This window comes from Microtus oregoni, unplaced genomic scaffold, assembly GCF_018167655.1.
Source record: "Microtus oregoni isolate MIOR12 unplaced genomic scaffold, Mior012 000004F_ref0000308, whole genome shotgun sequence".
In the NCBI taxonomy this organism is placed as follows: Eukaryota; Metazoa; Chordata; class Mammalia; order Rodentia; family Cricetidae; genus Microtus; species Microtus oregoni.
This window is the reverse complement of record NW_024543063.1, coordinates 25,350,079-25,366,540: the sequence shown is the minus strand read 5'-3', so window position 1 is coordinate 25,366,540 and position 16,462 is coordinate 25,350,079. Positions and strand designations below refer to the sequence as shown.

The 16,462-nt window shown below is 40.4% G+C and overlaps 1 protein-coding gene across 1 annotated transcript in view; it reads left to right on the top strand.

The window, feature by feature from the left end:
* Ccny (cyclin Y) overlaps positions 1–16,462 on the top strand; it is a 92,817-nt gene that overhangs the window by 63,140 nt on the left and 13,215 nt on the right. The window contains exons 5-8 of the mRNA XM_041649822.1: positions 3,265–3,300; positions 6,700–6,757; positions 6,849–6,968; positions 15,025–15,191. Coding sequence (XP_041505756.1) covers positions 3,265–3,300; positions 6,700–6,757; positions 6,849–6,968; positions 15,025–15,191 — 381 coding nt within the window. The remainder of the gene's footprint in view (positions 1–3,264; positions 3,301–6,699; positions 6,758–6,848; positions 6,969–15,024; positions 15,192–16,462) is intronic.

Genomic DNA, 16,462 nt, shown 5'->3' with positions numbered 1-16,462 from the left:
TTGCTACCTATAAAATGTTCTGTTTTCATGGGCCAAGTTTTCTGAGTTGCAGGCACTGTTTACAGTTGTATGTGACAATCACTGCCTCAATCCAGGTACTGAGGACTGTAACTAGCTCCCATGGTCAAGGAGATGAAGTACTCAAAACCTAAAGGTAGTAACTAACCTGATGAATCCAAACAGCAGCTCTGCATCACAAAACACTTAGAAGGGAAAGAAGAAGCAGAGAGTAGACAAAACAGCCAGCTATGAGCCCCCCCCCCCCCCACTTCATCTAACCTTACCCTCATTTACCAAAAAGGAACATCCCATTCCCTTTCTGAATTTTTTTTTTTGTTTCTCTCAAGTCCAGTACCCTCTTATCCTCATCTTTGTCATTGAATTGATCAATCATTAAAACTATATTTGTTGTGGATATTCTGGATATCTTGGGCATAACATGTGTTACCTTAACCAGCTGCTGTTCTTTTCGGAGAATACTTTTGAGTTCTAAACCATTGACTGTTTCATAAACTGATTTGGTGTGACAGCACCCCTGTAAATTGGGGATTGCTCAAGTTGACAAGAGAATTTGCAAATTTTGCTGGGGCCAGGATGACTGGAGGTTTGGGGGATGATTCTAACAGTGGGAGAAGTGGAAAGGTGGGCTCTACTGGGAGATAGGCTGCAGGGTTAGGGTGAAGCCAATGTAGGGGAAGTGAAATGGTGACTTGCACTTTGAGGGAATAGAGTCTTTACTATATTCCTATATATAATATGCCTATCACTAGTTTAAATGCCAAATCTGTCATATGGAGCTAGACTTACCAATCTCCAGCTCCACAGTCATGCTAAATTCTAGAACTGTCACAAATGGTAGCTAAAGAGGAGCAGAGGGAGCCTGGGGAGTCCATTGTATTCTATTGTTCATGCCTCACCAATGTGGTCCTCTAGGACAGCTGCTTCTTATTGACCACCCACCAGAGATGTTAGGATTGCCATATCCTTGCTCATACAGCTCTGACTAAGGAGAAGGCAGGTGTGTTGCCTACAGTTACAAATCTTTTTTATGTGGCCTATGTCTCTAATGCCATTGCCTTTGTGGGAAGAATGGGGAGCAAGCTATTAATTCTAGTTAATAACTAAACCAGTCATTAGGTTTGAGGTGACTCTCACCACCACATTGTAACTAATTGATAACTAAGCAGTGCTTTTCTTCTCTCTAAAGATGATGTAGTAAAAGAAAAGGTTACAACTTACACAAGTCAGAAATCCTTATCTGCTGTTTGAACCTGATTGTCTTATTTAGAATATAGGGTCTGTGGTAGGGCTTTGAATGTACAGGAAGAAATTCTGAAGCCCTTTCACCTAAGTCATAGCCCTCTTCCACCCCCCACCCCCACCGCCATCAGCTCAGATGCCTTTAGAGGTTTTAGGAAGAAGGACCTGTTACTGTTACCCCTTGGTCCTAAGTATCTTCACACTTGGTTGAGTTCATGTAAGTCTATGGGTCTGGGAAGAGATGTGAATCAGAATATAAGCCTGTGCTGGGGGCATCTGGTTCAGTCTCAGTAAATGCAGTACACACCCAAGCTTCTTAGAGATCTCAGAGCCTGGCTTAGGTCTCTGTTGCCACCCCTCCCATCATCTTTACCTCTGGTGGTTTCTTGAGGGCCATTTTTATTCTCTTGAGAACTGGAGCACATTGCAGTCCTGCAAAGGATTTGTTCTTAGAGGCTAAGAAAATAACTTGGAGGCATTTTTCTATATTTTAAAATAAGACAAAAGGAGTAGAAAGAATTTTAGATTTTTTATTTGGTCAGTTGATTTTTTGTTTTGTTTTGTTTTATGAGACAGGGTTTCTCTGTGTGACAGTCTTAGCCTTCCTGGAACTTGCTCATTTAGTCAAGGCTGGCCTCGAACTCACAGGAACATTATTTTTTTAAGGTAGCCAGTCAACTTGATCATAATCAAAACTATGCCATTTTCTGTTCAGAAGAAAAAGGTTTTATCAAAGTTTTCAAGGTGTTAGTGAATCTGAAGTGAAAGAACACTGGTGAGGAATACATTGATCATGCGCTGGCGAAATACTTAATAGTGTGTATTGGGAGGCTGCAGTTGCATTGTAGGATGCTTTCCTATAGAAATAATAGAACCGTAGATTGCACAGATATTTGGGAACCAGGTTGTTATGGTGTGAATTAATTACTGAGCATTACATACAATTTAAATATTCAGTTATGGAGAATGATTATTCAACAATCAAATTATGAAATATAACTAGCAGCTTTTAAAATCATGTTCATATAGGAATATTTCCTAAGGTGAGAAAAGCATTAACATGGCTAAGTATAGGATGCCAGCCTCTTTGTCACACAAATATAGGTAGAAATAATAACTGTATCTCAGACTGATAGTAGTTATATGGGGGCAAAGAGATTGTTTTCTTTTGTTTTGATATAAAGTTTTTTTGTAACCATGCTGGCCTCTAACTCCATTCTCCTGCTTCCCAAGTGATGGCATTATAGGTGTTTATCATCATTCTTGGCTAAAAGACAATTTTGTTTTGAAATTGCTTCCCCCTCTAGTACAGGGAATCAAACACAGGACCACACATTTGCTAGGCAAGCACTCTGCCACTGAACTACATCTCAACTCAGATATTTTTTTTTAAGCTTTCTATATTTCCCAAAATTTCTGTGTTAAATGTATTGTATTTTACATTAGGAAGAAAATTGAGGGAAATGAATGTTTATTATATTCAGATATTTAAAACGTTTAGACAGTTTTAAGACTGGCCCCAGGTAAGCGACACCACCATCTGAAGAAATGAGTGACTGTGCCACTAGCTGGCCAGGATGGTCAAGGTGGTGTTTGAGAAAACCCAACCAACGTGCTGCTCACTGTTCTTTCTGGTTGTAAACAAACAAACTTATAATCTGCCTAGCCCAGTAGGCAGTGAATTGGAGATTTCTAAATAGGTTTAATTTGTAGCACTTCTATGTAGTACCTGCATTTTAAAAGTGAGGAAAGCTAAAACTCTGATAGAAAAGCTGTAACTTTCCACTGTTACTGTACTGTTTCCAAAAACAATCTCATAATTCCTGGAAGTGATCACCAGAGTGACTTAGTGTGCAGTATGTTCTGATCAGCACTCTGACTGAAATGGAGCTTTACAGATGGATTGTGTGGCTTTTAATTTAGTGATCTCTGCCTGATAGTGTGTAGTACATGAAATGGTGAGTGTGTTTATGGAACACTGAATTTCTATGTTTTGTTTTACAGTGTAGCTCTTGCAATATATTACCACATCAAAAACAGGTATGTGGACATGTAATTCCGCACTAAAAGTATCACATGTTGTCTTGTTATGTTCTTCTCGTTCCTAACCTTGAATCTATATTGTTAACTCGTGTTTTGATAGACCTTCTACAGGTTAATGCACCAGAGTGCCAGGGAGGAGCGGAGCTCCTCCTGGACCAGGAGCACCACAGCTGGTGACTGGTGCTGTGAGCAGACCGTGTGAGAAGGCTCAGAATTCCTCTTCACTGGTTATTTTCTGTACAACTTAACTAAGAATTCTGTGTTTTATAAAATCCTAGTTTTAGTTTAAAATATGATAAAAGCTCTTCCTGATAAAAAGTGTATCTTGCAATGGTTATATAAATTTGCTGAGTCTGGTAAAACTGGATTTTAGATCGTTCTTAAATAGTTAAGTATGAACCTGAGAAGGTGAGTTAGCAGTTTAAGAGTTCTTCTTGTTGCTAAGTCACGAAGACCAGAATTTGGCTCTTAGTCACCCATATTGTACAGCTTGAAAACACCAATAGTTCCAGCTCCAAGGGATATGATGCCCTCTTTTGGCCTCCATGGGAGCAACTCCACATGTGGGCATACTTTCACACACAGGTACACTCACACTTTTTTTAAAGGAGGAAATAGGGTTTGTAGAGAAAATTCACCAGTCAAAAGTGTTCATTGCTTTTGCAGAGGACCTGAGTTTGGTTCCCAGTGCCCACATTGAGCAGCTCACAGCCTCATAGCTCCAGCTCCAAGTGCATATGACACCTTTGACTTCTGTATAGTCGCCTGCACTCACATGCACAGACACACAGACAAAAAATTAAAAATAATAAAAATAATTTAAAAGGAAGAAAAATATAATTGATTTGTTTGTTAATTTAATTGTGCTTCAGGTCTGGCGCCTTAAGCCGTATCTGTAATTCATCCTTTCCAAACATGTTTTCCCCAGTAGTAAGAAGTTGAACGCTGCCTGCAGAGCACTGAGTGTAGATCATTTTAGGGTTTTGTCATGAAATGTACCAAACTTTTTTTCAATGATTTCCTTTTATTGGACTTTTTCAATGTACCCACTTAATTTTCATAAACACAGAGGCCACTTAACTACAGTCACATTTCAGTAACTAATGTGGTATGTTTGTAGACATAATATTAAGTGCAAAACTAGTTTGAGAACAGGAAGGGCCACGAAGCAGAGCGAGACAGGCCCCATAACTCCTCAGGCTGTTTGCACATGGGAGAGTTGAGAGACCATGGAGTGCAGTGTAGATGGCAGTGTCTGGGGAGCAGACATTTTACATGTAAGACAGGCAGAACAGCTTTGGCATCTAAGCTGGGATATCGGTAGCAGTGCAGATTTTGTCCTATCATTTCTGTGGTACAAATCCAAACTTTGAAAACTCTAAAGCTGAAACTATATGTAAGACCAGTAGTGAGATGCAGATGTTCTTTTAAACCAGCTTAGCATCTTTAAGAGATTTCTTTGTTCTTGTTTTGTGGTTGAGAATTGAGCCAAGAGTTCCATGGATGTTAAGCATGCCCTCTTCAGTGACGTATATCCCAAGCCGGCAGTGATCCGAAGTGTTGTGTAGTTCAAGGCATTATGAGATCAGAAACCAGCCCAAGGTGCTGTGTGGAGCACACACCAGTAACCCAAAGCACTATATGAACCTGAAGCTAACAGCACAAAGTACTGTATACCTGAGGTCAGCATCTTAAGGTGCTGTGTGGACCAGAGGCCACAGCCCTATTTGCCACATGTAGACCGATGGCCAGTAGCCTTGTCAACTGTAAGGCCCAGTGCTTCTAAACATTGTTCCCTTCACAGTCCTTCTGTATTACTTTATAAAACTGATACACAAACCACACATGCTGATGAGAAATTTACTACAGTGTGAAATGTAATTTTACCATTTATTAGAAGGAAAACAAACTTGCAGACTTGTGTGATAGATGTGCTTTTTTATTTTTACATGAAGAAATCTTAGCTGAATATTTATACTGCAAGGCACGAAGACTTTTGAACGTTTTTCTGGATTTGTTGATACTTTCATAATTTTTAATGGTGCAGATGCTGCTTCACATATATACCCAATACAAAATAGAAGAAGTGTGTTTAGTACCATTTCAGAAATTGCTGAAAATTCTGTTCTTTCTTATACCAGATTTACTGCATGGTAGTTTATGAAATTCAGGTCATCAACTCATACTGTATTTTCTAAGGTCAGATCTTATAACACACCATAATCCAGAGAGACATTAAGTTTGATGTTGCCATGCTGAGACATGACAGTAGGAAAATACTAAAATTCTTTATTTTTCTTAATTAAACCGTTATGCTTCTATAAGGTCAAATACCTTTGTATGTACAGTAAAAATGCTACAGTTCATAATTTCCAGTAGTTTCAAGTCCCAGCTGGGTGATTCAGGCAGTTTCCTTGGCATTGTGGGGCTGCAAGGTACAGTATTTGTACAGCGTGTTCAGAATAAAAGCCATAGTACAATCACGTGATCCAGTACAGGTGAGTGCTGCTAGAAATGTCTCAGGCTCGATTCCTTTATTGCTGGAGTTCTTAGTGTGTCTTGTAAGCATTTAAGACTAATATTCGTTGCCTGCTGCGTACCCCTTTCCCCAAACTGCTTCACATATGGTTACCAACAGTCCGAAAAAATGATGTTAAAATTAGATCATTTTAGATTTGGTTCATTTGAAAATTGTAGGGGATCATGAGAGAGAAGATGGAAAATAGCAGTGGAATTCATGAGATTTAAAAACAAAATAGACAGGAACTGACTAGGGTAGGAAGAAAAGCAGCCAGGGAGGCTGGAGAGATGGCTCAGAGGTTAAGAGCACTGGCTGCTCTTCCAGAGGTCCTGAGTTCAATTCCCAGCAACCACATGGTGGCTCACAACCATCTGAGATCTGGCACCCTCTTCTGGCGTGTGGGCATGCATCGAGGCAGAATGTTGTATGCCTAAAAAAAAAAGAAAGAAAGAAAAGCAGCCAGAGTTGGAGAGAAAACATGTGGAAGGGTAATGCGGAAGGAGAATGCGGAAGGGGAATGCGGAAGGGGAATGAACAAGAACAACATAAGTTACACATGTATGAGATGTCAAGATGAAACCCATTATCACTCTGTATGTTAACCTAAGAAATTGAGAGGGAAAATTTGGAAAAACCAACATTTTTGCTTAATTCACCTTGAGGTTTTTATCTCTGTGGATTCAACAGCAGCAGCAGCAACAAAAATGATTTAATACTGTACCTGGAAAAAATAACTCCATTATTGACAAATAACCAGCAGGGTTTCTTAAATTTTGCAGTTTCTGTCTGTTGAACTGAAATGTGTTTTGTTTCATTTTGAGTGACATTTATTCTACAGAAAGTAAACTCTGATTTCTATTGCTTTTCCTCACTAGGGACCCAGATGGAAGGATGCTCTTAGATATTTTTGATGAAAACCTCCACCCTCTTTCGGTAATCGCCTTCTTGTGTTTCATGAGATGGTTTAGTGATCTGTTCTTGGTCCTGCCAGGTGGCAGTCATCTGAAAACTTCCTGTTTTCTAGAAATCCGAAGTGCCACCAGATTATGACAAACACAACCCAGAGCAGAAGCAGATTTACCGGTTCGTTCGGACACTGTTCAGTGCTGCTCAGCTGACAGCTGAATGTGCCATTGTCACCCTGGTGAGTGCGACTGCAGAGACTCTTTACCAGGTGACCCTGAGTCAACTTGTAGAAGCTTATGTCTTCTGTGAGACTAGAGAATGGATATCTTCAGAGTGTGGAGTGTTTGAAAGTCCCATTCGAAAGTCACGTATGATGTCCCATTCAAAACCTGTCAGTGCTGAGGTTTTCAATGCAGATGACTCCCACAGGGCTGATGTACTATGGACCAAGAACATCCTCATCCAATGTCTGGTTTCTTTTTGTTCACTCCCCACAATAATCTTAATGACAATAGAATGTAGTCAGGCACACATACAAGATGTGGTGAAATGTCAGTAAATTATGTGTATCTATGGCCTAGTAACTCTGACTAGCTTCTGATTTGTTTTGTATAAATGTGTCTGTTAGACATGCAGATAGTATGGAAACCTGCATTTTAAGGCTCAAGTTAGGAATAAAAAACTATTGCTAGGATGTTAAAACTTCATGTTGTTTAGGAACTAGGTGTAAGAGTGGATCCTCATCATCTCTGACCCTTACACTGCATGTCACTCAGAAGTGAGCTTTCCCTGTTACGGAGCACGCTGGGAGAACAGACTCTGGCCCCCTAGTTTCTGGGGAGACTGTTGTCTAACAGAAGATTTGGTCCCGAGTCTCTCCACACTAGTTTTTATGACCTGGACTAACTCAACAGTTAGCCATTTGCTCATTTATATATTGGTTCATGATTGTTCACTGCCTGGCTGGCTACAGGGTGAGACCTGTCCATATAATCCTTACTGATCTAGAATGGCCGTAGGTTCTGAGATCAAACTGGGGAGTACATGCATTGTTTCCTAACAAGAATTTATACTACAAAACAGGAATTCAGCAGTATGGTTTCCAGAAAAGAAGGGCTGAAAAATCAGGAGACCATTGATGAGATTAAGGGTAAAATTTATGCTGTAAGAAAACTGAGTATTATAAATAATATACAGATTAGTATGTTTCACTGTGACATTTCCATTCATGATAAAAAAAAATACCAACATTGTGAGTTGATCATCTTAAGTGTTCCTCATCTTTCTCCTTCTGTCCTCTCCCTGTTCTCTTTCCCCTCATGGCAGTCTTGGAAGCAGGAAACCTTGAGTTCACTATTGTATATGCCGCTGTCCTGATGCCTCATAGATTGGGATAGTCTCCAGATCTGCAAAGATTACCTTTAAAGAGCAAAAGATAGAGTGTTCCTCTGATTACAAATTCTAAGAAGTTTGTATGTGTGCTTGTAGGTTTGAGGTTTTCTTAGTAGTCACTCTTAGTTATATAGAAATAGTGTTGGAAGAGCAGAAAGAACCAAGCTTCCAAGTGGGAATCTTAGTTAATGCTTGCTCATCCAGCTTTCAGTAAAAGCTCCAAAGCAACTAAAGCAGTGTTTCCATTTTTACTGTAGGGAACCCTCAAAGACTTTCAGACTTGTTCTATAACAAAGTACTGTGAACTGGTAAAGAATTTATCTGGATTTGGTGGCATGCAGCAAGAATCCTAGATACTTGGGAGACTGAGGCAGGAGGATTACTTGTGCTCTGAAGTTTAATGCCAGCCTATGCAACACAAAAATCCTAGGAAGTAAGGGGTAGGGAGAAATGAGGAAGTGGGAGGGAGAGGCAGGAAGGGGCAATGATGCAGTGCTAGGGATCAAATCACACAATAGCTCTGTCAGTGAGGTGCCGCCTTGAGTGTGCTGAAAAATATATACATATACATATATATACACATACACACACACACACACACATAACAATATAGCATCAAGTACTAAAAATCCAAGTGGAAAAGTTTTAGAATTTTATAAATAGGAAGCTATAATTATTCCCTTAAAATAATTTGTTTCTTGGTCACAAGTTAGAATATGTAGAACATCAGTGAGTGCTGAGAGTTTGGATAATAGTTCTCATGCCCTAACATAGACTGATAATATATGAATTAGAATATAACTGGGAGTGGAATGAAGCTGTCAACTTATGTTGCTGACTTGATCTTAGCCTTATTGGAGCCATATCTGTTGGGCTAAACAGAATAGCTGTAAGACTACAGGATTAACACCCAAAAAGAAATTGTGTCGTGTTTGAATTCAGACCATATACCTGACCTTGCATAATTTTTTAAATTCATGCTGGAATAATTTTATCTTTATTGGAGTTGTGTTTATGTGTGTCCTTGATTTGGTGAGTTTGCATTTAATCTCCCATCCCAAAATGCCTTTGAAAACTTTTCTTTGTCTGCAGTCGACAGAGTACTCCATAGCTCCAGAGTTGGCACTAAACTGTGTTGTCTAGAGATTCGTTAGGACAGTCTTTCACGTGACTGTAGTATGAAGTTTTAATTGAACAGTATCCTGTTAGCACTTTCTGGAGATACTGTCCATAAAAATCAGTTGGATATTACTTTACTTGGTAAAGAATTAAAATATACTAAATGGGGACCCCCCCTCCCAAATATGATGACAAGTTCTGCTGAATCACATGCTAGTAAGATGTGCTCACTGTAATTGTCTCCTGTGGTGTAACAGCTGCTTTCCTCACATGTAACATGTTAATGATGATATTATAGTGATGTCTCCTTCCTTCATTAAGCCCTAATTGATATGAATAGCATGTCATAAAAAATGTTGGTTCTTTTCAGGCAATATCTAGTGTATTACTAGTATCCATCAACTAAGGTAGTTTTAGCTCAAAATTTCATAGCCACCTTTCTGCCTGAGCCAGTGGAAATTATTTTATTACAGAGGCTAACCCAACTCATGTGCATAGAAACTCTTACCATGATGTGGGGGATGTCACATCCTGCCTTCAGTTTCTATGAATAAGAGACTTAGGTATTCCAGTTTCTGTTTTTTGGAAGAGTCTGTTGTCAAGCTTTGGGAAAGTATAACTCAGGTTCCCTAAGATGCCCAGCTGAAAGTGAAACTGGCCCACCCAGTTATTTATTTTTATACAAATTAAAAGCATGGTCTAAAATACTACCTCACTGCTGATGTTCCAGTACGATAAATACCATCTAAAACTGGGATCTCCAGAAGTTGTTTCTGAACTTTAGAGTAACTTTCATTTGTATAGTCAACACCAGACTCTCATCCTTGTGGCAGATATTCAGAGCCAGCCACAAAGATTCTTGTAGAGCAGTCCATGCTCTGCCCTGTGATTTCCTGGTCTTCCCTAGATGGCCTCCGATTCTTATGAGTAACTCAGAAGAATGAATTATTTGTTACTCTGAGCTGCCCCTCAAAACCTCATTGCTTTAGCTTGTTCTGTTTGTGCCAGTTATTTCCTGAATGCCATGGTATATGGTCATTTTCCCCATTAACTTCTGCTGAATCTTTTTGCACTAAGGCTATATTATTCCTGTCCCACCGAGGCAGCTCACAATTCTAAGTATATGCCATCTATGGTTGTCTAATGGGCTTAAGGGTGTGTTAAAAATAGACACTTTGGGAGCATCACTCTGTCCCAGCCTTGTGCAGGGTACCACACACTGGATCTGAGACAAATCTTCTGTCATCAGGAACTTACGAGTTTATTCTAGGAAGAGAGTGGAAAAAGAAACTATACTGAAATATGTCCAGATTTTTATTACTTCAGTAAGTCCAGAGTCTTTTACACAATTTACTGACTCTTTGGAATCTGAAATGTTCGTTCTTGCTGGGTATGGTGGCACACAACTGTGCCTGTAGTCCCAGCACTGGGGAAGTGGAAACATGAAGATTCAAGTTTGACCTGGGCTGTGGGTATATTCCAAGTCATCATGAGCCACACTGTGAAGCCCTGTGTCCAAGAAGCAGAAAGATGTTTCTTTTCTTAACAGTTTTTCCTTTGTGTTCAGAGTGTGTCCTAGTCCATCCTGCATAACAGATGGTGTCAGAAAGTAGTTATAAAGTAGTATATAAAAATCTACATCTTCAAGATCTTAAAAATTGATATCTATTAGTGAATCACTGAAAACAGAACAGTGATCTATAGGAACAGGGCAACTGTTACTCTGTCTTCTGCACATACCTGGCAAAGCTTGCTTCACTGGGAAGGGCAGTGGGAAACCCTTGATTTTTCAACAACTTTGGGTAGAACAATTTCCCTATATCTGGCTCAGGGGAAGGAGATGTGTAGTAATAGGAGTGGCGGGGCTGCATTCCCAGCACCCCGGCCGCCTGCTCGGCTAGCTTATGCCCCGAAATAATTACACGGACACTGTATTCTTTTAATCATTGCTTGACCCATTTCTATCTAGCCTCTTCTAGGCTAACTCTCGCACCTGGACTAGCCCATTTCTAATATTCTATGTAGCACAGCTAGGTGCGCTTACCGGGAAGATTGTAGCCTACGTCCATCCTGGGTCGGAGCTTCATCATGTGCATCTGGAGCATGGCGTCTCTCTGAGGCATCTGCTCCCGAGAGGAGAGCTGTGGAGTCTGAGCTCACTTCCTCTTCCTCCCAGCGTTCTGTTCTGTTTACTCCTCCCACCTATCTTCTAACCAATGAGGGCCAAGCAGTTTTTTTTTTATTTAACCAATGACCTTCCTCCATCAGAGATGGATGCTATTAGAGGAGCTAGTCCAGGAACCCTACCTCACTGACTTTTGCTTTCCTCAAACAGCCAAGATTTCACTTCTAGAAGGAAATTTTTCTTTTACCCTCTTCCTCCTCATCTCCAACACCATCACCCCAGCCTTCACTCTTTTTGATTTTTTGAGACAGGGTTTCTCTGTGGAACAGCCCTAGCTGTCCTGGAACTCACTCTGTAGACCAGGCTGGCCTCGAATTAACTGAAATCTGCCTGCCTCTGCCTCCCAAGTGCTATGATTAAAGGTGTGTGCCACCACCACTCAGCCAGCCTTCAGTCTTACTGCTTCCCTATCACTCATCCTGAACTTCTTACTTTTATTTTGTTGGTCACTATGAGAGACAGAAATTCCATTTTCTTCCTGGGTACTTAGAAGTGTGTGAAATAGCCTTTCATTCTCCATACAGGAATGAGCCCAGCAAAGAGAATAAGCCTGTACTCACTCCTCTCCCTACCTGATCCTACCCCATCTTTCTGTCTCCAGCTTCAAACCAGGGAAGGAGTATCCCTGCCTCTGCTGCTCTTCACCTCAGGCCTTGGATCTGTTCTGCCTGCTCAGCATGCTCACAACTTAGGGACATCTTTTGATACATCTTAGACACAACATCTGGTCAACTTACATAGCCTCTTCCCTCTGGTACCTCCTCTTTTTAATGACTATGGCATTAGCCAGCTGCACATTCCAGAAGCCTCGGGTGCTTCCAAGGTGGCTGCCGTTAATGACTTTGAGGTCATTTCCTGTTGTGGGAGGTCACTTGTTCATTTCCTGGCTGCCCAGACTCCTGAAGTAATTACACAGAAACTATATTATTTACAATACTGCTTATTCAATTAACTTATGCATATTTCTAGCTCACTCTTATCTCTTAAATTAACCTATTTCTATTATTTTATATTTTACCATGAGGTTCATGGCCTACCTGCAAGGTTCTGGCTCCCATCTGTCTCTGGCGGGGCTACATGACTTCTCATGACTCCGCCTTCTTTCTTCCAGAATTCAGTTTAATTTTCCCCACCTAGCTCTACTCTGCCTTATCACAGGCCAAGCCAGCTTCTTTATTCATTAACCAATAAAAGCAACACAGGTCCAGAAGGACTTCCCATACCAGTTTCCTGTAAGTGGACTATATCAAGAGGGTCCCCACTTTAAGTGCTGCTTCTCTCTGTTCAGCCTGATTCATAGTTTTCCTTCCAATTCCTTCCAATGGCTACTTTCCAGTCAGTGGTATTGCATGGCCCTTCTCTGACCTGAAGTTAGTGCTGCCACCTGGAGGCTCCTGACATCTATCTATCTCTATCTCTATCTCTCTCTCTCTCTCTTTATGTCTTTGTACATAATTGCATAAATCTCTGTGTATGTGACAGGTTACTTCAGCTAATCTAACTTTGTTGCTATATAGTCCACGTAAATGCCCGAGTGTATACTGGGAAAAGGCTTCTGATCTGTGGCCAACTTTTCTAGCCTACTGAATCTTGTTGACCTTTTTAAGTTTACTTTGTTTAAATTATCTTGTTTCTTATTAAGTGCAGGGGCAAATGTTTATAAATAACTCACAGTCTCATAAAGAGACCTCTGGCTTCATTATGTGTCACAGCATCCAAGGTGTAAGGAAGACCTTCAGGTAGATAAGGATATCACCCTAAAAGTGGGAAGAATAGTATGTTCAAAACTTTCCTGGGGAAGCTTAGAAGCAGTACTCTTTGGAGAAAGTATAAATGAGTCATAAGAAATTTTCTATTAACCTAGTATACCCAAATTATACAAATACTAAAAGTCCCCCAAGTATGCAACAGGCAGAGATCATAACCAAAAGTGGCACATCAGCTAACATGCGGCTCAGCTGTGCTGGGTCTCTGTCAAGCAGCTGTGCTGGCTTTATGCCTTCTGCTGTTCCCATCACATAGAACCTCTGTAACATCCAGCAAGATGGCTCAGCAGGTGGAGACACTTGTTGCACAAACCTGGAGATCTGCCTTCCATCCCCAGAGCCCACAGAAAAGTGAAAGGAGAGAGCTAACTGCATAAAGATGTTCTCTCACCTCCATCTATGCAGCATGGCACACCTTCACACATCATACATACACAAAAGTGATTTTTAAAGATAAAATTACTCTATAGGTCAGTGACTTTTTGGAAATTAACAAGGACTGAGTGTGAAATACCTTGTAGATTAAAAAAATGCATAGGTAGCCGGGCGGTGGTGGCGTACGCCTTTATTCCCAGCACTCGGGAGGCAGAGGCAGGCGGATCTCTGTGAGTTCGAGGCCAGCCTGGTCTACAAGAGCTAGTTCCAGGACAGGAACCAAAAAGCTACAGAGAAACCCTGTCTCGAAAATCAAAAATAAATAAATAATGCATAGGTTTGTAGCCTTTACATTCTTTATGTGAGAATATATATTGACCTGTGGCTGTTGGAATTTATACCAGCCTCAATATTTACAAGATCAGCTACGTTTTCACTGTCACAGCTTGTAACCTCCAGCCTAATCCTAAGAAGACTCTCGGGGCCTTTCAGCCTTTTAGAAATAAGTATGTCCTGTTGAAACATGATTAATAAAACCCAGAGACAGAAATTGGGATTCCAACTGAAGATCTGAAAAGCAGAGCAGCCAGCCACTGACTCTGACCTCTACTTCAGATTGAAATGGCGACCTGCCTCCAGGAATCTCAGCCTCAGAGGTGTTTCCTGCCATGTTATAATCCTCTCTAGGGCTGGGATTAATGGCGTGTGTTAACACTGCCTTGTCTGTAAGGCTGACCAGTGGGGCTGTTTTACTCTCTGATCTTGAGGGAAGTTTTATTTACTAAAATACAAATGAAGTACCACTGCATCTTGGACAGTTGCAGCTTTCAGGTCGGTGTTTTTATGCAGTTCTCGGTGTGCAAAGGAGGAGCTCTTTGTTTCTTTCTTAGGTTTTTCTTGGGCCCCTTTCCTTTCTGTTGTTTGTTTTGTCAATCCCAGTATGTGTTTGATTATCTTACTATAGTTTATAATATTAGTCCTTAGAAGCCTGTTTCTTTTCTAACGAGAGACAGAAAGGGAGAAGATCTGGATGAAATAGGAGGTGGAGAGAAACTGGGAGGAATAGAGGGAGGGAAAACTATAATCAGAATATAGTTTGTGAGAAAAAAAAATCGATTTTCAATTGAAGAAAAAATAGAGAAAAAAATAAAAAATAGATTAAAAATTAAATAGATTATATTTAATTTCTATTTTAAGTATGTTCAACAAATTTTTATGTATATATGTATATTTAATATATTTTTGTCATTGCCCTTGAATTTGTTTGCTCTTATAAATGACATCATTTTCAAGACTTTTTTTTTTTAACTGATTACAGCAGATAGTCATATAAAGAAATAAGTATGTCCAGGTAGCTCCTGCCTAAAGGATTGTTGAGGTGGGATTTATGCTGAGTTTACTTTGGTGGAAGAGACAACTTGAAGGCACTTAGCACTGGCTTCCTCATGTCTCCTCAGGTATACCTTGAAAGGCTCTTGACGTATGCGGAGATCGACATCTGTCCAGCCAACTGGAAGCGCATTGTTCTAGGGGCAATCCTGCTGGCCTCTAAGGTGTGGGATGACCAGGCTGTGTGGAATGTAGATTACTGCCAGATCCTGAAAGACATCACAGTGGAGGACATGTGAGTGTGGCCATCACTCTGTTTCAGGGCTGAGTAGAGGCAGAGCATGCCTCTTTTGAATGGCCTGTACAGTCTTAACTGCTGGGTCCAGCCTTGGCTTGTATTCAGGTCCTGAGATAGGGAAGGGGTGTTGGATGAAGGAAAATTTCTGACCACCAAGTGAATTGCCCGCAGGTGACCCCACAAGGCTCAAACTGTCTTTATTTATACTTAAACAGACCTTTTCTTACATGGACAGCTTTATTATTGGCTTCTATTTTTGACTTTTAAGAAATACATCATAAACTTTATGAAAGCCCCCATTGTTCCCCTGTATGTTTCCCCAAATATACCTTCCTACCCCCTACAAAATCTTATTCTAGATATAGAGTTCAGTGTTTTTTGCAGGTTTAACCATATAATGAGCCAGGCACTTCCATCAGCTGGCAGCTATTGTGGTTACAAATTAAAAAGTAATAGACATGGGCCACATGCCTTAAGGACAACAATATTCAAAACCGAGCAATTCTTCCTTATCTACAAGATATGCTTTTATACAGTTCCCCTTTTCACAAAAGGGTCTCATGTCTTGATCTCTCTGTAAAAGGCAGACTTTGCTAAGGCACTCTTTCCCATCTTACTATCCCATACTTCTTCCACCAACATAAACTCTGGTGTGTGACAAAGATGGATCTCTCCATCCCATATTTTACATTGCATTTTCTCCCATTGGATCATACTAGATCCTATCATTAATTCTATATGCTTGATGTCCTGAGAACTTACTCTCAGTGGTTGGCACTGTGTGAATTCCTGAGGCTTTTTCCATAATCTGTGTATGCATGCCTTACTCCCCTTTCCAGAACTGTGAGACATGGCTAATGTTCCAAGTATTGTTTTCTCACATGTACCTAAGTATCTCTATTGAATTAGAAAAGTTCCTAAGATTAGGAATTGTAGTTAGCAATTCCAGATAAGAAATTTGAGAAGCATTAGCTGCCTACTGAAACTTAGAGAAAAATATTCAAAAAAGAGCAGAATTTCCAGGGAAAATTACAGCTGTTGCAAGTGTGACTGACAAAGAAAACTATAAGCTGCCCAAAGAATTAACAATATAATGAGAGAGAAAAGAGCGTGCCAATTTCATGAATTTTGCATATTCCTATCCTGATTCATGGGTTTATTGGTCCTTGCCAAATGAGAATCCATTTCCATGGGTGCCTTGCCTTAAGGAAACCTTTTGGACAGGTAGTCATATGCTGATCCAAGACTAGGCTACATGGCTCCTGACA